The 26,351-nt window shown below is 35.3% G+C and overlaps 1 protein-coding gene across 1 annotated transcript; it reads right to left on the bottom strand.

Moving 5' to 3' along the window:
• Nucleotides 1-23,823: 23,823 nt before the first annotated feature.
• Nucleotides 23,824-24,676, bottom strand: LOC130713499 (protein BUNDLE SHEATH DEFECTIVE 2, chloroplastic). The gene is made up of 3 exons (XM_057563263.1): nt 24,309-24,676; nt 24,084-24,232; nt 23,824-24,002 (listed from the first exon to the last, which is right to left on the bottom strand). Exons 1-3 carry the CDS (start codon nt 24,429-24,431, stop codon nt 23,960-23,962), a joined length of 315 nt encoding a protein of 104 aa, XP_057419246.1. The 5' UTR covers nt 24,432-24,676; the 3' UTR covers nt 23,824-23,959.
• Nucleotides 24,677-26,351: the final 1,675 nt, after the last annotated feature.

Raw genomic sequence — 26,351 nt, 5'->3', positions numbered from 1 at the left:
GGTCAAGTGTCCGCAACACCATCCCTCAAAACAGAGAATAAGCTGGCCCATCGGCCTTAAGCAAGACCTCCTAAGTCCAACCAACTCTCTGTGATTCTCGTAAAGAACCACACAAAAAGCTATAGGTGGGAAACTACCCTGTCCCCAAAGAAAACAAATGATGTTCAGAGCTAAGACTCTACTCCTACACTGATCCCATCTCGAGGAGCTCACACCAGCACTAAAACCTACATGCTAGCATGATCGTCGCCCGAATCTGAATCCAGAACGACCTAGTCTATGTACACCATCCGTCCTCCTCTCGCTACCGCGATACGCTCCAGTTCCCGCATCTCAACCCTAGTTCCTCCCGAAGGATGAACCATCATGAATCAGCCCGCCAAAGACATCTGACAAAGGGCGTTTGTTCGCCAAAGCACACACAGAAGACGCGAGGGTCAACTCCGAAGAATTATGTAAATAATAGCACCAATAAATATAAATAAGATAATAGCCACTTAGGCTTATAACTAGGGATAACATCCTAGGGTTGCATATTTCCACAAAGAATATAACGACTGTAAATCACAGTTAACATGCATCAAGTAGAACTAACAAGTATCAAACACACTCATCAACTATGTCAGTATGCATGTTGCATGAAATGATATGCAGGTTAACCCAGTCAACCAATATGCAATCCGGAACGGATGGGCATCAAACGGATCAATCCTAGCACCAGCAACGGTGGGACCATTTCTGCCCGCGTGCCTCTTACACCACACAAAGGTAGCCAGATCAGCATAAAACCCGAAGGCCTGCCATTCGGTCTGGGTGGGGGTGGTTGTGATGGGTTCTGGGTGGGGGTGGTTTCTGTCGTGGGTTGCAGGTGAGGGTGGGGTGGGTTACTAGGTGGGTGAGTTTCTGGGTGAGATGTTGAAGATGATGACAAGGTGAGCTGGGTGCTGGGTTTTGGTGGTGCTTCTTCTTGCCTAGATCTGATCGCAAGGTTGTTCCTCTCCCTCTCCTCTTCCTCTTCTTCATCTTCTCTTTGTGGGCTCAGTTTCTGGGTGGGGTTGGGGGTGAGGGTGGGGTGGGTTGCGATTGGTGGGGGTGGGTTTCTGGTTGGGGGTGAGGGTGGCGTGGGTTGCGGTGGGTTTCTGGGTTGGTGATATGGTGTTGAAGATTAGATTTTTAAATTAGGTTTATTAGATTATTAGGTTGTTTAGTTTAGGATTATTAGATTAGGTTTTTATTAAGTTTTTTAAATTTTTTTTCTGATTATTTTGTTGACTTGGAATTAAAAATTATTTTTTTAATTAAAAAAAAACTTATAAAAGCCAGGTGTCACTGATGACTATGACAAAATTGAGATTTGGCCTTAATTGAATTAAAAAAAAATTCTTAGGGACCCAATTTGATGCGAAAATTTTACAGGCCCTGAAACTGATTCCCTTTACAATTTCAGGGGCCTTCTGATGTATTAAGCCAATTATTTATCATATATTTGTAGTTTCTAAATTATAAAGAAGTTTTTTTTTTGAAAAGAGAATAATATATATATATATATATATATATATATATATAATGTTGAGAAACAACCCCTCTCAACATGGGTAAAATAACCTAACTAGCTAAAGCTAGCAAGCACGCAAATGTGCTTTAAACACCTAAAGTCATAGAATAAACCCCACTAGAAAAGACCCAATAAAGTCGAAAAACAGCAACAGTCAAATGAAGCTGCTCGACACCTACAACAACGAGATTCATCCTAGACGATCAAACAAACGAACTAGAAGCAAAACAATCAACCAACACCCACGCCACCAAGGTCTCAAGTCAAGGTCCAAAGCCGCGCTTAAAAATCACTTGGAATAAAACATAAACACAGCCAGAGCTCCTTCCATAACAAAATGTCTCGAAAGGCAGGCTGATCGACATACCAATATAGCAAAAGTCCAAGGCATCTTCAAGCAAGAAAAAACGCAAACAACCATCACTGCACTAAGAAAGCCACACTCTTCAAGCCAACCAGCCACAAAACAATCATCCACAACCCCTCGAACACCACTCCTGTCACCGACGCTGATGGAGACTGAGCCCAACGGTAACCCACAGGCCAAAAACCACGAGGAAACCCCATGGTGGCGCGCCAAAAGCACCGAAACAGATCTGAAAACCCACAGGGGCGCAACAAACAACCTCAGATCTGTCGGGAACGAGGTGGGTCACCGAAGAGACATCGAGGCACCGACGACGGGAACTGGAAGGGCGTGAACACACGAGGACGAGGAGAAGCCGAACAGGAAAGGGAGACGCCGCCGGAACAAACCCAGAACTGGCCTCAACAGGCAATCACAGATCCACGGCCGAGGAACGTCGAGGTTCCGGCGGAGGCAAAGTGAGCTCCAAAGAGACGGCTCTAGAACTCCAAACCGAGCAGGGCCCGACGCCACCACACAACGCTGCAAGAATTCTGAAACCCATCAACGAAGGGGTCGCCGTACTGAGATAGGAAGGCAAGGATCAAGGCAGATCTGGCCCAATAGGCAAGCACAGATCTGCCAAACAACTCACTGGCGACGACCACGAAAGCAAGGCGAGGCGGCGGCGGGGCAAAGACAGAGGCACTGAACTGAGAGGAGAGGTGACAGCGGGATAAGGGAGAGAGGAAGCTCAGTTATTCAGCCATGGAGAAGAAGAAAAACAAAAGGAAGTAAAGGGAGGGGTTACCGCCGCGCCGAAGGGAGGGGCACGACGACAACCCTAGCAGATGAAACGGGAGCGTGAACCAGAGAGAAAGGTTGAGAGATCGTGTATAAATCATCTGTGTAATAATATATGAAGAGAAAAATGGAATAAATAAATGAAATTGTTTGTATACATCAAACATTTCCAAAAACCTCCTTAAACACTACATTTACAAAACCGGTATGTTGTTTGCCTACTCGTCTAGTGTACAAAGTTTAAGGCTCTTTCTCGAGTGTACTCTAGATAGAGCTACATATAACTGATCATGTGTGAAGAAGAACCTCGGAAGGAAGAGCCCAACCTGAGATAGTGTTTGTCCTTGGCTTTTGTTTATGGTCATCGCAAAGTATACTGCAATTCGAAACTATATTCCTATAAATTTAATTGAAAATTTGGAATCGGAAGGGTCCATTCTTGAAATGTGCACTTTTTCATTAGCATTTGTTCCCGTGAAAACAGTTTCACCAATAACACGTTCACCAAGTTCATCCACAATTAACCTGGTTACATTGCATATATCTGGTGCTTGGTCTATATTTCTCAAAACCGTGATTGAAGTACCAACTTTCAATAATAGTTTGTGGTTATGGATTCCTGAAGTTTTATTGTCGTTCAAAAATTCTGTGGTAAACCACTCACCACGGATTTCAGAATCCTCATCAGATCGCAAGGCAGAGTCGGTACTCAGAATTCACGTTCTGGTACAACTTTAGTGGCAAGCATGTAAGTGTTTATCAATTCAACAACCTCTAGTGTAGGGGCCAATATTGCTCTATACATCTATATATTCTTTGTCATCTATTAGCAACCTCAATTGATCGCATGCTTCCTTAAAAGTATCATATGTTATTCCCTTTACTGTTCTGATACTTATATATGATATACAACCCTTTTGCATAGTTAGTAGGATTCTCATGTAATATAACTCTCTGATGCCTAAAAGGATATACTGCAGTCTGCCAATTTTAAAACCTCTCTTTCTTGGTTTGCAGATTTTATCTTTATTAAGATAAACAAATGTACTGAGAAATTCAGCATATGTTAGATTCCGCCTGTCCCGGTATTTCTCATTAGCTGCAATTCAAGCCATAAACACTGTGAATTTTGTACCACTTTTTTCAAGAACATCTCCAACGTCTTCACCATCATTATAATATACTAAATATTCATTTGAAAGATGAAAATTTAGTTTTTGCACTGACGGCCATTGTTTGTGTATGGTAAAGCCAAATGTTCTCCAAGTTGTCTCACACGGAGAAAGATAACGATAATCATAATATTGATTTACCTCGTACACTGGCTTTTTCGCTTGAGCATCGTTGTCCATATTTGAAATTTCAAGCATTGCTCGGTCTGTGTCTTTGTTGATATATTTGAACAAATATTTTATAGCATTGGGCTTGTTGCAATACTCCACATTAATGTGAGCTTTTTTTGAAATTGTAATGTGAGCTTGATACCTCATAAGGAGAGTGGGATCGTAAGACACAACATACCTGTAATGTAAAACATGCTACATGCAGATTACAATTGTAATAAATACTATATTTGAGTTATCTTTCATTTTTTCACGAAGTTATGATTTTTCAAATTAGTATCAATTTACTGTATTCGCAATGCATATTACAACTGTAATAAATTACATACCTATTATCAATTTCAATGTTTTTTTCTTAATTACAATCTCTGCTTGCCTTCTTCTATATTTTAGGTAGCCTTCTTCGTCAATAGTGGTGATCTTTTGAATTTTCTTTGAAAAGAATTTAGTGCACCTACCCTTCTCCATGCATGGTGATTTTTTGTTTACACTATGTATCATGAAGTTAGAAACTATAACATGCAATTTGGGATAAAAAGTTGTATGTAAAAACCAATTAATTTACAAAATAGTCACCTGAATTGAATATTGAATGAATGCTTTTGAATTGGTCAATAAATGACTTCTCTTTGAAAATTCTTTTCATAGCATAACTTTGATAACTCGCATTGATATTATTTTTTGTCACCTCCACCTTGAATAGATTTATCTACCAAAGCATTGAATTGTAGCGGGAATTCAGTAGATGGTGCATCCTATGGATAACAATGTGTGTTACGAAGAGATATATAATTATTGCATCTTAAAACAACGGGAGGGATACAACTGCTGAAAATACAACATGTGTCATGGATGCTTTTAGGGTGCTTTTAGTGCTTCCGCTGTTTGGTCAATCAACAAAGATGTTACTCAATCAAATCAGACAAATGTGGTAGATCTGTGATCACCGATTACATTTACATGTACTTTGAACCTTACAGCCCGTGCAACGCACGAGGCTTTTTTAATTTAATCTATTAAAATTATTTTTTAATATTCTTTACGTTGAAAATCTATTTGGAGAGGGAACTAAAAACAAAGTGGTAACTAAATTATTCAATCACATAGTTTGATTGGACATCATATTGAATCAAATAGTTTTAATTATGTATATGTTAGGTAAATGATGTTAATCTTTACACTACCACATCAAAATTAAACTCGTGTTTAAGTGCCCATTTTTTTCTAAGTACATGCATAATGATAAAATAATAAACATTTTTTTAAAATAAAGGCATAAAGTAAGTTTATAATAATTTTTTATACTCCGGAAAACTAAAGTAAGTTTATAATAATTGAGTCTTAATATCTCAATTAATCAATTAGAGGAAATACAATGAGCTTCAAGCAACACAACATTATCTGGTGGATTTGTGCAACTAGTTAAAGAATGAGCAACACAGTTTGCCAATATTGAGAGTAAAAGACTGAAAATTAGAAGCTAATGTCCTGCAATCTTGCACAATGTGAGATATAATAGGTACATAATCCATGTCATTGAAAGCTTTAATCAAGAAGAGAGCATTAATCTCGACCTCCACACAGTTTAATTGTCATTCCACCGCATTTTTCAAGCACCATGTCAAAGCTAAGCTTTCAGCTACCACATGATCAACTGTAGTCTCAATATAATGAGTTGCAGCATTGCAAAATTCACCTTGGCTGCTGCAGATGCCCAATCCACTTTCACCCCTCCAACCAACATCGCCATTAACTTTTAAAACTTTTGGTGCAGGAGGTAACCATTTGCAGCATACTTCCTTGTTGTAATATGATATCAAAGGAGTATATTACTAATGTGAAGAGGAATATATTACTAATGTAGTTTATTTCGTAGGAGCCTATTTGAAAAACACATTTATGTTATGTTTTCTCACACTTCTAGGTGATGAAAAGAAACACAAGCAAACATGTTAAATGAGAGTGAATTCTGATTTATGATGGATTATCTCTAGAGAGTAATGGACTTAAACAATATCAGCAGATACTTGATCGAACATGGTGTACTGGTATGGTTATGCCAACAAATTTAGTCACTCCCAGGGGTTGTGAAAACCATATGGTTGAGACCTAAAAGAAGGACATTCTATAAAAGAGGGACGACATAAACTAAAATACTTGAGAAAACAAATAGAGGGGACCAAAATTTCATCTTCTACACCATTAATCTTCTCTCCTCCATGAACTAACACCAAGCCACTTCTTGATTAAGATGATTAAAATTAAAATATATTGAAATAGTGAACAATTTAAACTACCACTGTAAAAATGGACAGTCAAACAAATGGCAAGGTGGACAACAGATAAGATGTTACCTCTGACTTAAACTCTTCAAGTTCACGACAAATGTTTCAATATGGTCATTGGTTAACACCGACTCTAACCCTATTAGCATTGAAAAAAAAAACACAACAAAAGAAGAAATTACCTGGTTGAAATAAAAGAAGGAGCAAGGACCAAATGACAAAACACCAAACTACGATGGATGTAAGGAAGATAACAGATAACGTGAGATGCTTGATGTTGAATTTAGGGATTCATTAGAGCATAACACATGATTGCATCCTAAAATTAGGGATTCAGCAGAAATTGAGCTGAGTCTATGACCATTGTGAGAGAAGAAATCTCTCATTGAAGGTTTCACATCGCATAGAAGAAGCGTTCTACGAACTCTCTCATGGCGAAAAGAGAAATCTTGCACTGCAGAGGTAAATTGTAGAAGCAATTCCAAATTTCGCATCGCACTGCAGAACAATCTCCTAAACCCTAAAATTGATTTAGGGAGGAAATCTCAAGAGACGAGAAAATGAGGCTAGAGGTGAGAGGCGGATTACCAGGGAGATGCGAAATCTAAGGAGAGGAGATAACCATGAACAACCAAGTGTGCAAATAGAGTACACAATTTGGACCAATGAAAGAGCTACATGTGGAAAATAGTAAGGGAAAACCAATTAGAAAAATACATGTGTTATTTAAAAAGCAATATGGTCCACTTTGGTGGATGAGCTTTATATATTATTAAGATTCTTAAATCTGCATACGCTTTTCTTTTCATTTGATTGTAAAACCTTTCGTCTGCTCCATGTAAATTTCTACCTTCAAATCATCATGGAAAAAATTGACGTTCACATCTGTAACACCCCGATTTCGGTGGCGTCACTTTAGTAACCAAAAGTAAACTTAATGCGGAAAAACGTGAAATATTTTTTTTTCGATAATAACTAAGACAAGACTGAATTAAATAAAACCCAACAATAACAATAATCAGAACTAATATACAATATATAAACAGCCCCCGCTGTAGTAGTAACCTCGTCACGAGTAAACCTCCAGTGACGGAAAGAAAAGTGTAACGCCCGAAGGCAAAAGGTACAATCCACAAGAAAGGTCAAGTGTCCGCAACACCATCCCTCAAAACAGAGAATAAGCTGGCCCATCGGCCTTAAGCAAGACCTCCTAAGTCCAACCAACTCTCTGTGATTCTCGTAAAGAACCACACAAAAAGCTATAGGTGGGAAACTACCCTGTCCCCAAAGAAAACAAATGATGTTCAGAGCTAAGACTCTACTCCTACACTGATCCCATCTCGAGGAGCTCACACCAGCACTAAAACCTACATGCTAGCATGATCGTCGCCCGAATCTGAATCCAGAACGACCTAGTCTATGTACACCATCCGTCCTCCTCTCGCTACCGCGATACGCTCCAGTTCCCGCATCTCAACCCTAGTTCCTCCCGAAGGATGAACCATCATGAATCAGCCCGCCAAAGACATCTGACAAAGGGCGTTTGTTCGCCAAAGCACACACAGAAGACGCGAGGGTCAACTCCGAAGAATTATGTAAATAATAGCACCAATAAATATAAATAAGATAATAGCCACTTAGGCTTATAACTAGGGATAACATCCTAGGGTTGCATATTTCCACAAAGAATATAACGACTGTAAATCACAGTTAACATGCATCAAGTAGAACTAACAAGTATCAAACACACTCATCAACTATGTCAGTATGCATGTTGCATGAAATGATATGCAGGTTAACCCAGTCAACCAATATGCAATCCGGAACGGATGGGCATCAAACGGATCAATCCTAGCACCAGCAACGGTGGGACCATTTCTGCCCGCGTGCCTCTTACACCACACAAAGGTAGCCAGATCAGCATAAAACCCGAAGGCCTGCCATTCGGTCTGCTACTAAGAGTCACCTAGCAGCGCTCTTACGCGGAAATCCCGGTCTTATAACCATTTTGGAATCCGCCGTGGTCCGGTATCTCGCCGTGTTTAAACCACTTAATGAGTGCATGCAATGCAGTGATTAGCCAAACAACGTCTCCGGCCTCACTCGACACGTCGCCACGTGTTCTAGCTAAATTAATGTCTCTAAAAGCTTACCCTAAGGTAAAGTCGATTCTGCGACAAAATACAATAATCATAAAATGAGTGCAACCACTCACGATGACTCTTCGGGTCATCAATGCTCTCACGAAGTCTCACGCTTCAGTGAAGTTTCATGCTCTCACAAGGTCTCACGCCTCAGTGGAGTTCCATGCTTTCCACAAGGTCTCACGCCTCAGTGGAGTATCCCGCATTCACAAGGTCTCACGCCTCAGTGAAGCTTCATGTTGTTCACGAGGTCTCACGCCTCAGTGAAGGTCCATGCTTTCCACAAGGTCTCACGCCTCAGTGGAGTATCACGCATTCACAAGGTCTCACGCCTCAGTGAAGCTTCTCGGCTCATCCCTTGGATGGCTAACAAACTGCTCAACGAGCGAAGGAGTACCAACATACTCAGAACTTACCAAACTCCTCAACACTTGGATCCGACGACACTCCTCGTTTTTCCAAAACTATGACTGGACTTCCAATGCCTTCCTTCGAGGTTGTTATCATTACTTAAAGATTTTGAGGTTATTTAAGGTCTTATGAATTTTCTTTATAAAATAGATTCCATTTCGTCTTATCGCAAGTCTTATACAATTGCAGGATCTCCCAATCCCAAGTCGCTTCCAGAGGATGTCTCGATCCACTAAACAAAATTAAGGCCCGAACCTCGTTCGTCCTATCAAACTTTCTCAAAACTCTCAAAATAAAATCGGCATGACCTGCCCGCTATTCTCACCATTCAGAATCTCAGATTCCAGTACAGAACACATTTAAATCATCACAATCAACAACATGTCATATATCAATAAATCGCATCATAAACACTTAGCACTTAGCATATAAAGCATGCACCACACATCCTAGATTACCCACATAGCACATAGCATGTAAGACAATCTCAAAAACATTTAGTAGATGAATCATCTACATTGTCAGCCGAAGCCTCAGAAAACATTTTCCAATCACACACAATTCCAGTGCATAAACAGTAAACAATGTCGAAACATCGACCCTAAGCATTAACTAGAGATTCAGTGAGAAGCCCTCACCTGCAGATTCTCCAGGATTATCTTCTAACTCTTCCTCACAAGCAAAGCGTTGCTCCTCAGGAAATTCCTCAAAAGTTCCTTTAAAGCAAAGTCACAGAAATACTATCAGAATCTATCGAGAACTAAGCTATCGATACTTACTAAGGTTACACGAAGTAATCTATACTCTAAGGTACGATAATCTAGCGCGAAAGACAAGTTTTCGGAAAAGGAAATTTTCCTCCTCCCCCTTAATAGGGCTCGGCCACTTTAGGTAATTATGGGGCTCGATTTTTCTTCGATCAAACTTGGTTCCTATGCTATCATTAGCCGTAACTAAGGGTATTCTGAACTCGGAAAAATTATCGGATCGAAAACTGTCGCAGGGGTATTTTGGTCATGATTTTTAACTTAGAAATTTCAAAACTGAAATCCCAAAAACCAAATTTTGCAGGGACGTTACTAACGACGTTTATGACAACTAATCCTACTAACACTAAACTAAGGCGATAGTTTTTAGCCTAAAGGTTGAAGCTTTACCTCAAAAACTCCAAAAATGGGTATTTAAGGCTAAAATTGATTCCGGCGGAATTCCGGCGACATAACGGAAAATCTAATCCGGCAGAAGTGATCTTGGGCACATATAGAAGAGGTTTAGAATCAGAAATGAAAGATTCAGGATAGTTTTGCAAAAACCCATAAACTATCCGCTCAGAAAACTCTACAGAAAAGCTATGGAAAAAGCGATCAGAGGTAAGGATTAGCGACTATACCTCGAAACCTTGAAGCAGCAACTGATTAATCAACGATCAAGCAAGGATTGAACAAAATCTTCTTCTCCTCCTCTCCTCTCAAACTCGCGGCCTTGGTGGGTAGAAAATGGTGGAGTTTTGTGATTTCTTCTCACTTGCTTGCTATATATAGAAGATGGCAAATCGCGGGAAAATGAAAGTTTCGCGAATCTGATTTTTCCGGCGTCATTCTCCGTGAATTAATAGATATGTTTTGGCAAAAGAATTCCAAAACCATAAAGAGGTCTCCTTGTATTTTTGGCAACTAATGCATAGTCGGTATAAAACTATTTTACCCGATAAGTTGCTTTTTGCATCGAATGTCGGAATAGAAAACTTCCTTCTGAAGAAAGATTGAAATCATCAAGAGAAATGGGTGTACGCGTGTGGAATATTCATTTGAAGCTCTGAATAGAAAAAAGTCTTCATTGTCGAGAAATTCTAGGGTTTTGAAATACCAGGGATTCGGTTTCGGCAAACTTCCGATGATTGGAATCGGACGTTCGTAGATCCTAGAGTTTCGCCTCGAAACGATTGTGATATATGGAAAAAGAGAAGTTCTAACATTTCTCTGAAGATTTTTGGAATTAACTTCCGTCGTGCCTAAAAGTGAAAATTAGCTATATACTAGGGTTTCTGACCTAGGTTTAAGCGTATAACGATCGTGCTATAACTTTTATCGACTTCAATACGAAACTCAGACTTTTCCTGAACTTTCTCCTTCATAAATTTATTTCATTTGGTAAACTCTTGTTCAGGTTTCCTTTCACGATACATCAAGCCTAATCGTAAATGGAAATCTCTTCCCCTTATTCTAAGCTTAAAAACTTGGGTCTTACAACATCAAGTTGCTCAACCTCCAAATTCAAATTGACCACCAAACTAAGTACAACTCAAATTGAAGATCAAGTTGACCACAATGAAAATTTCTTCAAAAGTCAATACTTTTCTTCTAACCGAAGCTTTTCATAATCACCTTGCCTTATACCTTGCAGTGTGATATTTTGTTTTTATTTCATTCTAAACATTTATTTGTTCTTGAGTGCTTTATTCTCATGAGGTAGTTTCACTAGCTCAAATGTGTGGTTGTCATGCAAGGATTTACAATCTCTTCTTGCATATCACTGTGTACCATTTATCCTTTTCCTCATGTGACGTCGACATAGCTTCTTCAAAGTTTTATGGATCTCCCTTGCTAGTGGGCATCACTTATTCATGTGGAGGATATCCCCGTGAAGGATGGTGCTCTCTGGTGGATCATCTCACTCAAGCCTCTAGAGATTGTTCTGGTGGAATTGACTTGACTTGTTCATTAACTGGGCTCAAGAACACCAACTTATTTGTCCACATCTACATTGACATCTCCTTCGTTATATGTGAACCTGGTAGAAGGCTCTACCTCAACACCAATGTACTTATGAAAAACTTGTTTCAACTTATCATTCTTGTCAATATCTTCAGTGGAACTGTCTTATCAAGCTTGACTTCATGTTCCTTCTAGTAATGCTCAAATAGCACTACAAATATTCAGGAAATTAACAGCGGTTGTATTACGACAGTTTACTGAAACCGCCATTATATCATGTACAAAATGGCGTTTTGCCAACCGCCAAAATGAAAAAACCATTGTGGCGGTTTTTATAAGATAGTGGCAATTTAAAGTTATGTTTTGCACATTTACTTTAATTAATTGTCAAACCCAAACCCTAACTCGTGTGCATATTTTACTTTCATTCTCAAATCTAAACCCACGCGTTGTCTGATCTCTCTGTGTGGATATCTATCGCGATTCAGATATCTTCGTCCTTTCTCTCGGTTGGAGCTTCTTCGCCCTCTTTCTCCGTTCAAGCCCCTTCGTCTTACTCTTCATCGTGATTTTTGAAGCTCCATCACATCGATTCACCTGGTTCTGGTTCTGGTTCGATCTCACTCTTCTGGTTCGTCCACTTTCTCTTTTTGATCCTCTTCGTCTCAAATGTTCTGGTTTGACCTCATTCTTCATCGTGACCTTGGAATCTCCATCGCAGCAATCCACCTGGTTTGTAACTCTGAGAAGTCTTCATTCATAGTGATTCACCTCGTGACTTTGAGAAGTCTTCATCGCGGTTATTCACCTGGTTCGTGACTCTTTCTTCTACTTAAACCCTAACCACTTCACTCTTTTGCTAAGTATCGATCTCTCTTCTCCAATCCTCTAATTTGGGTTCCAAATGATCTTATGTGATTTTGATGCATTCTCCTCTGTATGTTTTGTTTTTGGAGATTTACTCTTTGTGCCCATACAATACGTGCTAGTGTTTTGTTTGGATGAAATTTCTATGACTTGTTCTCTATGATCCATGTATTCACCATGTATATACGCTCTTACACACTTCAACAATTTACATGTTTCTCTTTCAACACTTGCATGTAAGTGTTTGAACACGACAACTCGACAAGTGTCTGGTCTTTGGATTTTCAAAACAAAATCTCACATTGTTCTAGAGTAATAGTCAATAAATGTTAACAAAATAAGTGTGTCCACTAAGAGATTTAACATTCATAGTATTAAACATCAGTGCGAACTAAATTCAAGATATGTGACCTCTTGTAAGGATAATAAATGCGGAAATAAAATCTATGTTGTTTACCAAAATTGCAACGGGAGAAAGTAAGAGATGTGCCTTTAACCAGAATGATATTTTCTCTGGCGAGAGTGTGAAATCTCTTCACTCAAGTGGTTGAGTCACTTATGTCATAGCTCTAAGAGAGATCCTCAATTGCATTCAATGAGGTACATACAATTTTATCGAAGTTTAATAAAGAATACTTTTATTCGCTCGCTTTGCTACCACTAAAGGCCCTTTGATGTACTTCCATTTACCACCAAAGACATTATGATAACCATCATCATAAGTCCATCTACTGAAATCAAGCTGAGAAGCATGTTAGTAATGTGCATGAAATTTTTCTAGTGTAGCTTGCATCTAGTTTCTAACCATATATCTCCAATGAAAACAACATTGCTTACCCCTTGATTTTTCATCTTCACCTCCCAAAGCCTTATAAAATACTCGTGATAGTGTGTAACATGACAAGTGACAGAAAAATCAACAAGCCATTTATAATTATGGCATATGAGATTAACATAATTGTTTTCATAAACAATGACAAAATCACCATCAGATATAACTGCAACAATATCTTTGCCTTCTTTCTTATTATGTACTCTTTCCTTGATTTCTCCAGCTTAAGAAACTTGCACTCTCTCTTCACATGTGTCATTATATTGCAATGGAAGCACTTGATGTCTTTTATGGACCTTGACTTGCTTCAATCATCAGATTTATGAAAATTTGTATGTTGGATTCTCCATGTGACTTCACAGCCAAGGCTTTTGTGTGAGTCGATGGAGTAGCCATATTGTGTCTCTTCCTTTCGATTTCTTCATTTAGGAGAGTTCTTTTTGCAGTACTAAAGTTCATCTTCCCATTAATGGAGTTACTCAGAAATATCACCAGTGTTTCCCAACTATTGGGCAATGAGCTAAGCTACAAAAATGGGAGTATATAATCAAGTAACACAATCTCAATCTCAGCCACCGAAGAACCATCCTTGTACTCTAGATTTATCAGTCCCTGAACAAGAATATCTTGTTTTGTGCTTTTTTTTACTCAAACATCTCCTTCGATTTCTTCCACAAATTGAGGGCATTAATTTCACTAGATACATGATAAAAATGCTATGGTTTATCTATTGTCTAAACATACTACTAGTTTTCTTGTTTGCCTTCGTCCATTATGCATGAGAGTTATCTACTGGTTTGGTACCATCACTTTCAGTGGGTTCATACAAATCTTGAATATAAAACTTTCATTCGAGATACCCAAATTGTTTAATTGGTCGAATACAATTTAGCATGGTATAAACAATATCACATTCACATATATTCACACATTTGAAAAAAGTCACAATTGACTTTGTTAATTATTCTAATGTAATTAATAACTATTAAATGCAATATTAATAAATTAATTATTTTCAGAAATATGGAGTTATTTAATATTTAAATTATTAAAGAATTAAAAAATATAAATATGACATCATTTAAATACTTATTATAGTATGAGAGACAAAATTTATGAAAAAAGACATAAATCGAGAGGGTGACACTTGTCGGAGTTTCCAATTTTTTATTTCGAAAATAGTATATAGTATAGGATTTCATCGTGCCGCACAACATCTTCTTTCTTTTTTTAGGAGTGCTATAGCAACACTCACTTGAATACTCTCTTTTCTACATTTTCTTATTCATGGTTAAAATACATGATTACCCTTAAATTGAAACCCAATTTCTGATGTAAAATTTCAACTAATGAAGAGAGTAATGAAAATATGGTGTTAAAGAACATTTTTCTTTATGAGAATCATATCCCGGTTTTTTTTTCTCAATAGTTAACCCGTTTTTATGCTCTCACTTTTTTTTTGGTCAAAATGCTCTCACATTTGGAAACTAAAAATATGGGCTACGGCCTACATAGCTTTGCATTCTTTAATCACATTTTTTTTAAGACAAGGTGGGCTGACTTGGTTGGTGACCCACCTAACACTTAGATGTTGTGGCTTTTAGTAGGATGTTTATTGAACAAAAAAAGAATAAAAGTAAGATGTTTGTGCTTACGTTCCTTTCAAAAAAATAGTAAAAGTTTGTGTTTACGTTAATCCCCCTCTAAAATTGAAACTTCACAAATTTGTATGTCTCGTATGTTGTCACCAATTGTTAGTCATGTAGCGTTCTTTGCAAACAGAGTCAACAATAAGGATCAAAGTCACTCTATTTGAAAATGGGACATTTTGAAATAAATAGACTACAATCAAAATGAGTATATTTTATAAAGGTTTGAAATTAAATATGTTTAAGCCCAAATTTATTTGAGTTTTTACATGTGTCATGATAATAAATGGCTTGAAGTCTTAAATATTTGGCTAAATTAAGTTTTTGGTCCTAACCTTTGTTAGAAATATTTTAATGTTTGTTTATCTCATATTTTTTTGGTTACAAGAGGAAAAATTTGTTTATCTCATATAATAATGTGTTTGTAATTAATATATTTTAACTTTCAAAAAACATAATGTATTTGTAGCATTTAGTTAATTTTTCGTGTTTAAACTTGTATATTTCAACCAACATGGTATAGGTCTAATGGTAGGAAAGTTAGGTCATTGAAAGGGTGAGAACACCCATTAAAATTGGGGAGACAATGTCGTAGTTTCCCGAATGTGTTTACGGCCGTGGAAGACAAAAAAAAATTCAATACTACTAAAGTAAATGTAAATGTCTATTTGTTTCGAAATTTAAATGAAATTTAAATGTACTTAATTGAGATGTTCTTAACTCGATCAAGGTTGTCTTTCATAGAGAATAAATATGTGCTCAACAAAAATAAATTGCATGTCTATAATAAAAACTATTGTAAACTCCCATCATAACCAAGCTTTTTCATGCGTATTTTTATTTATTAGCTTCATCAATTATTACGTGGTGCAATATATTTTTTCTTACGATGTACAATATATAAATCATTTATGTTTCACAACAACATATCGCAAAAGTAGGTGATGCACGAGATGGGTAACAATCGCCCTTAGCATATTCTCGCGTAACACAGTCTAAGTTGCACTTTTCCAAGGTGTAGCAAGGTTTTGTGCACGAGCTCACATGTTTTGATCCTATTGTTGGACCTGTAACAACAATCACAAATTTATACATATATTTCCTTCCTTTCGTATGTAAAATTTCATATTTTCAATACTAATACCATAAGAAATAGAAGGTAGTATTGATTTGAGTATGAAAGTATACTTCATCAATTTATTTGTTGATTATATTGAAATCAGACGTAAAATATGAAAATCACTTAATTCTTCTTACTTGTAAATATTGCCAAAACAATGAGTAGAATTGCGATGAGAAAATGTTGACAAACGTGAAAGGCCATTTAACAATAATTTTACTCTTGAAATGAAATTTTTTTCTCTCTGAAATGAATTGCTAACATTGTTCCAATTTATAGTATGAATTCAACAATAATTGATACATAGTGCATTTATGTTTGAAATAAACAAAAATGTATCAATATTAGTACCTTAATAATCATAATTAATATGTATATTTATATGTGTGTGAAATTAAAGAGATAATTACTAATATTTAATATTTGATAAATTATTATTCTAAAATAGTTAATAAATTAATTAATAGCTAAAACTATTAACAATTAATTTAAATACTATTTTATCATTATATAAAACCATTTCTCATTTACTTGATCGTGATTTTTTTATTACAACTTCCTTGTTAGTGTTTTTTTTTGTACATCGGAAAAGACTTGTTAGTGTTTAATACAATATAGCTTTGTCGAAAAAAAATAACATATAGCTATTTAAATATTTTCAAATATTTGATCTCAAGTTATTATTGATCATTATCATTTTCATGAATTAATTTTCAAATTTAATATTTTAACTATACATTATAATCACGTATAAAAACATTCATATTTACTAATTGAAACACTTAACGATATAAATTAAATTAATTATAATTATTAATTGAGATAACATAAATTTAACATTCTTTGGAAAAAAAAATTAGCATTTAAAAATTTGAAGATATAAACTAAATATCACATAAAGAAAATTAAATGAAAATAAAACTTGTTTTTTTCCGCATCAAGTATTTTAATTTATAGTTAATAATTAAATTTCAAATAATTTTAATACATAATAACTACAAATATAAAAAAAAATTGGTTCACCGAAAAATAAACAAAAGACAAAAGCAAAAATAGGAAGACTAATGCAAGGCTAGCCTATCCTTCAAGAGGAAATAATCTAAGCCTGGAAGTATGCTGAAAATTCATAACTCAAAAATTTTTTATTATAAGAGTTGAAAATTTTAATTAATATATATTTATTGAGTTTTTTCTGAAGTTATTATCATTTACTCATTTTATTATAGAATATTTTTGAAATAAAAAAATTAAATATTTACTAGTAATTAATGTATTTTATCATATCTTTCCGATGTACCGTATTTTATCATAAATATTTTCAAATTAATTTGAAAATTTTAAACTTAATCAATATATCAATATATATATATATTAGAAAAGAAGAACTTCCATAGTGACGTGTCAGCACCAGATTAATTCTTAGTGACGTGTCAGCACCAGATTAATTCTCATAAAAATTATTCCACGTGTCAATTTGTTAGAGGATATAATTTTCAATTGATATATGTTTTAATTTTATATATTCTAACCTAATTAATTGATATTATTTTAGAAGATATAATTTTCAATTGATATATGTTTTAATTTTATATATTCTAAAATAATTGATTGATATTATTTTAAAAGATAAGATTTGGTCTTTTAATTTATTTTAAATTTATTTTTAGAATATATTGAATAATTTTTATTGAATTTTCGAATTTTTAATTAATTCGGGATTTTATGAGTTTTTATTGTGATTTGCTAGATTTTGTTAGTTTTTATGTATCTTTATTTAATACATTTTTTAATATTAGATTTGATTGGGATTTAGGTTGTTTATTTCTTAATTTTATTTTAATTTATCTTATTATTTATTTTATTTTAAATCCAGGAAATACTTTATTTTATTTTCGATTTACTTTTAGGGTATATTAATTAATTTTTCTTAAATTTTCAGATTTTTAATTAATTCAGGATATTATGAGTTTTTATTGTGATTTGCTAGACTTGGTAGTTGTTATCTATCTTTATTTAGTACCTTTTTAAATTTTAGATTTGATTAGGATTTATGTTGTTTATTTCTTAATTTTATCTTATTATTTATTTAATTTTACTTCCAGGAAATATTTTATTTTATTTTAAATTTATTTATAGAGTATAATAATTAATTTTTATTGAATTTTCGGATTTTTAATTAATGCAGGATTTTATGAGTTTTTATTGTGATTTGCTAGATTTTGATAGTTTTTATCTATCCTTATTTATTGTTTATTTTTTATTTTAATTTCATGAAATATTTTATTTTATTTTTGAGTTACTTTTAGAGTATAAATGAATTTTTATGGTATTTTTATTGAATTTTCATATTTTTATTGAATTCAGGATTTTATGAGTTTTTTATTGTGATTTGTTAGATTTTGGTAGTTTTTATCTATCTTTATTTAATACCTTTTTAAAGTTTAGATTTGATTAGGATTTATGTTGTTTATTTCTTGATTTTATCTTAATTTATCTTATTATTTATTTAATGCTAATTCTAAGAAAATGGAGTTGATTTGGTGCTGAGGGTCCACAAAGCTACCATGGACACGCAGAGATTTGATAGCTGTTATTTCTACCTCTGCCACATGTCACGATCAGGACAGAGGTATGCCGTAAGATGATGTTACGTGAAGAAGAGTTTATCATGCTGTGATTGATGATTTGTGTCATTTCAGTTTATCCTTTGTTCGTAATTCAATCCTGGATTCTTAAATTTCACATATTTTGTGTGTTTTGATCCAAAAGTTTACAAATTTTTGCATAGACCCTTTGACGAATCTTTGTTGAAGACGTAATGTTTTGATTCTGATGTAATGTTTTTTCTATTATTCTTCTTCCGCTTTTGTATTTTTTTAAACCAGATTTTAGTATAGTTTGTAGAAATCCATGCGTGTGAAACTATTCTAAACCATATTTTGGTATAATTTATAGAAATTTACGAAACTTAGGATAGCCTGAATTTATATTTATTTCTCAAATTTTGCCTGTTTTTATTCTTCATGTTTGAGCTGTGTGTATAAGCATACTATTTGCACTGTATGTGAATGATGCACAACTTACTATTTTTTTTTAATGATGCACATGTCAGTCAAATTGATGAACAACTTAATGAGTATGTTTAGCCCATTCTTAAGGTTGGTTCATGTTTTCCTCAAACTCATTAGTTTTGCATATACTCATGTTTTAGTATGCCAATTGGGTGACTTATCTTACTTTACTCTATATATTTCCTTAAGTTCAATTTAAATTGATTGATAGTATAAGTTTATTGGTGAAGTAACCACAATTATTTTGGGTGGGAGAATTATTTTGTTTTTTTCTCACATATATAGATAATTTGTTGGGGTGCGCACATATGGGGCAATACACTATTTTTTGTTTCTCTTGACTGAAATGTGCCTTTGATTTTTTGTTTCACAAGGGTTCCACCCCAAGATTCACAAATACACTAAATACAATTCTTTCACCACAGTCCTTTCAAATTGGTGAAAGAGGGTATTTTATTCTTCAAGACTTCATTTTGGGTTTCTGTTTCAATCTTCTTCATGAATTGATTTTGTTATTCAACTAATTGTAAGATGTCATATGCTTCAAGGATTCCTGCTTTTCTCTTCTTAATCAAAAGCAAAAGGATTGAGGAAAAGAAAATATTCTTGGGTGGGAGAATTATTTTTTTTTTCTCACATATATAGATAATTTGTTGGGGTGCGCACATATGGGGCAATACACTATTTTTTGTTTCTCTTGACTGAAATGTGCCTTTGATTTTTTGTTTCACAAGGGTTCCACCCCAAGATTCACAAATACACTAAATACAATTCTTTCACCACAGTCCTTTCAAATTGGTGAAAGAGGGTATTTTATTCTTCAAGACTTCATTTTGGGTTTCTGTTTCAATCTTCTTCATGAATTGATTTTGTTCTTCAACTAATTGTAAGATGTCATATGCTTCAAGGATTCCTGCTTTTCTCTTCTTAATCAAAAGCAAAAGGATTGAGGAAAAGAAAATATTCTAGGGTGCAGAATATTCACTAATTGGAAAAAAAAATAACACGTGTCATTCTCAGATTAATTCTCATAAAAAAAATACATTTTAAAATTTTAGATTTGATAAGGATTTATATTGTATATTTCTTGATTTTATCTTAATTTATTTTTGATTTATTTTTAGAGTAAAAAAAATACATTTTTAAATTTTAGATTTGATTAGGATTTAGGTGGTTTATTTCTTGATTTTATCTTAATTTATTTATTATTTATTTTTAGAGTATTAATTAATATATCCCAAACTTTATTTTAAAAAGAGTGAGTTTGAAAGCTATAGCTTAAGTTAATTTTTTAATATATTCCCAAATAATAGTAATAATAATAATAATAATAATAATAATAATAATAATAATAATAATAATATATGTGTGCGGATATGAGCCGGTTGGGTACTTAGTGCCCATACCCGCACCCATACTCACTATTTTTTGCGGGTAATTATCTATACTCAACCTCATACCCATTTAGCGGTTTTTTACCATACCCATAGTGAGTATTTTTTGCGGGTACCCTATGATTTTGAGACCCATTATTATCCATAGATTTAGATTTTTGCAAAGATGGATAACTTCCTGTAATGACATTGAATTGTCTAAAGGTGGGGAGGTTCGAGTTGCTACCCACGTGAGTATGGAGACGAGTACATGTAATTTTTAAAAACGCGGGTATGGAGATGGTACTATAGTACCTACCCATTGTCATCCCTACTTAGTTGGAATAAACGCAATAATGTTATACTTTATGATATATCTTACGCAATCCTGATTTGTGCTACTATCACATTAATTTTTTTTAAGATTAATATGTTGATAATTCCTTATATCTATGATTTGTGTTATCGTCTTCATATTTACGAAGAATGTGAAACGAGTTCCTCTTGGTCTCAATCGGGCTTAGAAGAGAAGTCTTTATCTCCACTTTACTCATCAATTCTGATTTTTCTATTTCATTCGTTGTTTAATATATTTTTAATAATCAAAGTATTAATTAATGTATCAAATACAATAGACATATTTCCCGTGCAACGCGCGGGTAAAAAACACTAGTTAAATATTATTCCTTTAACTAATGTTGAAGTATAATTTATTTTACATGTTTAATTATATAAAAACCCTTAAACAAATTTCAATTTAAAAATTTATCTCATCATCATTTTTTTTGTCAAAGATGTATAGAATAAAAGCCCATAGGGTTATCAAACGACACTTACAACATGCGAGAATAAATCTCTATGAGTGCTTCCACAATGCACATACACATGAGAAAATGAAAGAACAGACATGCACACTCAAGCTGACATAAACAACATAAAAACATGATGCAAAACCCTAAAGGCCCGAAAGTAGTCCCCTAGAAACCAAAAACCAGAGAGACTAAGTGACTTATGAGCGAAAAAAGAATATATCCTTTTGAACAACGCTCTCATATAAACAACTCAATTGGCTCCGCCGGAATTGTAACTTGTGCTATAAACAAGGAAGTTCATCACAGCTTCAACAATACAAATGGGGTCAAATAAACATCTATGGGAACATGGATGACAGAGAGACCTCTGTAGATTCCATACAAGCGTCAGCTACAGTCAAGTCGCAAACAGAGGCATCCACCATGGAAAGGTGGTGACGAAGGAAAGCAGCAGGCAGGATATTGGCCAACCAATTTTAATGAGGGCGCAACGTTTTTCATTATAGCTTAGCTGTCAGCGCCCCGTTTCGAACGCTATCCAACATGCAGGATGTTATCCAACATGCAGGATGTTGGTCAACCAGCCCAAACAAACTACTAGCCTCTTTTGTATATAGTTATTAAGGCATTATCAAAACTGAACTGAAGAGAACAAAAGGATGAAAAACAATCATAAATCCTACTGTACCACCTAAATTGAGGCCATGATTAGCCAAAGCATCAGCAACATAATTGCTTGCCCTAAACGTGAGACCACACAACAGCTTCCCATGGAGGCACTTGATCTCTGATTTGCTTAACCAGATTGGCACAAGGTTGTGTTTGCTTACACCCCCGTCTGCAAGAATCTAATAGCACAAACTGAGTCAGATTCCACTATTATTTTCTTTAAATTCTCTTTCAACAAGAATCTTAAGTCCCATAAGTGTAGCCCATAATTCAGCATGTAAAGCAGAGCATAAGCCAATTGCCTTCGTGTATATGATCTCGAACTATATAACAACAGAGCTAGCAAAATTGGCAGCAGAGCTGAAAGCACCAGCAAGATTTAATTTGAACTAATTTTCAGCAGGGGGCAGCCACCTAATAGGCGAAAAGCAAGGCAGGTGGCATAGCAGAATCGAGTTTGGGTAAAAAAGTATGGCCAAACAGAAGCAGAGGGGATTATGAGTTTCCTCCAAATTCTGGCAGCAAAATCGTAGTCACATAACATGTAACATAGATTCCGACCCATTCATGCAGATTTGGCATTGATCCTTAACAGATAAATGCCTATGCTTCCTTTGAAAAATAGTCAAGAGAGCATCATTAGCAATCTTCCACAGAAGTAATCTAGCTCTCTGAGGTCCCTTCCAAGCCCATATATTTTTGAACAATCTGTTATGTTTGTGTTGTGCATGAGCAAACATGCTATGAGTCGTAATGTTATAGGTTTAAGCATTGTATAATTGCTCTTTTAAGGGATTTATTCCCTTCTTATGCAAGTGTTGTTGGGCAGCTTTCATACTTTGATCACAACTCTCTTGAAAAAAAAAACGAAACTCAATCACAAAAGTTGGATGACTTGATGCATACTTCCCCAAACAAGAGTTAGTGAATGAAATCAGTTTATTTTTGTCAAGGAACGAAATCTGTTCAAGTCTTGACTGTACCAATGTGGCCCACGATGGAAGTTCTATGGAACTCTTCATAAAAGTGAGGAATCATGTTTTTATCTTGTTTACCCAAATCTTCCCTGTATAACAACACTCCATTCAATCAGAGTGAGACCCAATATCTTCTAAGTTCTAACTACTGAAATGGTTCATTCAATCAAAGCTAAGTCTGTCTTTTCACCGGAAAAAAGAAAAGAGCTAAGTCTTGCTTAAGTTGCTATGAGAATGAAAAAAGTGGCATAGAACGGATCAAACAACTTGGCAGAGATGGCTCATGAGATCGTGACTATGCATCTGCAACCTTGTTGGTTTTCCCAGTCTTGATTCTTCCTGAAAATTTTATATTGCAATTGTTCATTTGCCTCAACTCTCAAATATAAAATTGATTCTTCACTATTACAATTGTGACAGAATAGGAATCAAGATTAAAACTCCCAACACTAATTCCATTCTACAATGCGAAAGAATATCTTGGTAGTTCCTATGATGATGAAAGTACACGCAAGAAACACAAAACATGAAGAACATGATAATAGTAATTCACTCAAAGTTACATTTTATTAGCTACTGAAAAAACTTAGCCACTTTAATAGGCAAAAGGTAATTTTCAAGTCCATAGCCACCCGAATGTGATTGACAGAGCTACACTAGCCAAATAGAAAAAGGGTTGATATGTTCCTCCATGGATTCAGTGAGCTTAGATTCACTATGATAGAATAGAACTATTACTTAGTTCTGATTATAGGGAAGTTAATTCAATCTAAATAAAATGTGACAGAGATGTGTAGGCTCTCAGATGCAATAAAATACACTTAACCAATAATCATCATAAGAATTGCAGGGAAGTAAATAGCATGTTTGGATTAGCTTCTCTTTCATTATTAGAATCAATTCTAAAACTTACAAGCTACTCACAGAATTAATTCTAACTTCAGAATCAATTGTTCTTAACCAATAATCATAAGAAATGCAGCACTATCAATCATAGCCTTTTCCCAAACAGTTCAGACAACGTTGAACCCTGCAAATCCATTAGCAACCATTAGAAAACTAGAATAACCCAGAAAATCATAAACCTTAAAGAACTGAAATGAGAGCTAACCTGTTGCCTTCGCAAGTAGGACAAAGGCAGGGGTTAATTGCAATAGGGTCATACATCGGAGACCAAGCAATGGTGGCGTTCCCATTGCACAATTTGCATATGTAGAATCCCTTCCCTCTACAAACCAAACACGGCAACGCAACTTTTTTCTGCATACAAAACCACAAGTTGAAAATTTCCAATAGAATCGATTGAAGAATCAAATTGAGCTAATCTTATCTTTACCCGTTTCTTCTCAGATGCGAAGTGAAGCGCTTTGAGGGTAGCAGTAGAAGCTATGTTCAGTGTGAATACTCCACCCAAGATAACTACAGCTCCATTAGCCCATGTTCCCAACCCTCGATTCATGTCTTTCAAGTTTAGGCCTCTTAGAATCGATTTTCATCAATAAGAATCACTTCTATCTACTGAAACTGCGTGTTGGTTGAGCCGGCTGAACCGGTTGAACCGAGAACCGGTATATAGAACGTTCCAAAATGATGAAAAAAATACATTAAGCAAGCCTTCTCTTGTGAGGGGTGTTTTTCTGCATTTTTCCTCCTTGTATGAAAGCTGTGTTGTGCGGCCACAGAGGAAAAGATAAAAAGGGAAGATGTAATTTTAGGGTTTGGAACTTTTGATAGCACACTACTTAATTCTTATATGGGTATTGTATTTTTTTATTCAATATTACCTTATAGATTATATATTTATTTTAAAATAATATTACTTAATTTATAGCAGCTATACCAGTTAGAACACGGTTCAACTACGATTGAACCAATGAACCTTGAACTAGTGCCATCATCGGTTAGATCACCGATCCAGTTTTAATAACATTGGGTAGGAGTGTATACGACCGGGCCTAGTATCTTGGGGCATGTTCCCTAAAGTAGCATTTCATTGAGTTTCTGGGGTTTAGAAATAGGTTTGAGTTTAAAAACCTGACCAATATTTAAGATGGGTGAAAGTTAAGTCTAATTTTCCCCAAAAACACCCATAAACCCTTACGCATTAGCTTCAAAGCATGGTTTTGTATAATAGGCGGGTTTCAAGTGTATAGCATGGTTTGTCTGACTTGGAAGTTAGTTTGTCGTTGTTGGAAATGAGTCCAACGTGTCAAGGTTTTTGTTTGGAGTCTCTTGAATGGTGGTTTCATAACAAACCAGAAGTGGATGCGCTACCTATTTACATATTCACACTTGTGCCCTCTGTGTGGCATTGGTAGTGAGTCCCCATTATATGCCCTTCGTGACTGTAGTATGATCTCGTCAACTTGGAAGCTTATGGTGAATGAGTGAGCTGACCCTACCCTTTACGCATTGGATATGCATTAGTGGGTGACTCATTTTATGTGCTTCTCTCCCATATTGCAATTGATCTCGTCTTCGTCTATCTTCTTTGCGAGTCCGTTGTGTAGTTTTTGGAGATGAGAAATGATGTTATTTTCCAACAAGTAAGTTGGGATAGTAGCAGGGTCCTTTGGTTTGCTAACTATGTTCGGTTTGAGGATGACTCTGCTAATATGGAGGATCCGGTTCGTGATCAACATACTAGTTGGTGTTCCCATTGGTTATATCGGAGCCTAGTTGGTTGAAACTTAATGTCGATGGCTTAGCCAGGTAAGGTCGCGAGGATAGTTGTGGTTGGGTGATTAGGGACAGTAGGGGTTGTTGGGTTTTGGGGTTTCATCGCAGATTGGGCACCTTAAATCCGCGCTCGGCTAAGTTGTGGACCATCACGACGACGGTGGAGCTTGTCTCATCGAGTGTGATTCAGCAGCTGCCATGGAGGTTGTGACAACAAGTTGTTTCTTGGTGAGTCCTTACTTAGAGCTAGCTGGTGAGAGATATTCATCGTGTCATCCCTTCTTATATGGAAGTGCGTCATCAGGTTATCCCTAGGGAGGGTGATTCATTTGTCAATTGTTTTGCTATGAATGTCCTTGTGTTTAATTTTGGCGTTCGTGTATTGGATTCCCCTACTGAGTGTTGAAGTATTTCGTTGCAAGACATCCACGAGGCTCAGCCCTTCGTGATGGTTTATGCGTTGAGGCTTTGCCTTCCATACAACAAAAAATAAGTTAATAAAATTCGTATTCTTTACTCTAGCTTAGTATTTTGTTATGAAAAAAAGTCAGCTTTATATAGTTTCTTTTATAATTCCTTAATAGAATAAAAATTAATTATTTTACTGAATGATAAGTATTGTTGAGATTTGAAATTCACATTCAATTTTTTATTTGAGTTAGCTCGGACCTATCATTTTGTGGCCCAACCATGTCACTCC

Source organism: Lotus japonicus, chromosome 4, assembly GCF_012489685.1.
Source record: "Lotus japonicus ecotype B-129 chromosome 4, LjGifu_v1.2".
Taxonomy (NCBI): Eukaryota; Viridiplantae; Streptophyta; class Magnoliopsida; order Fabales; family Fabaceae; genus Lotus; species Lotus japonicus.
Note: the sequence above shows the minus strand (reverse complement) of the source record. Positions and strands in the feature narration are given on the sequence as shown.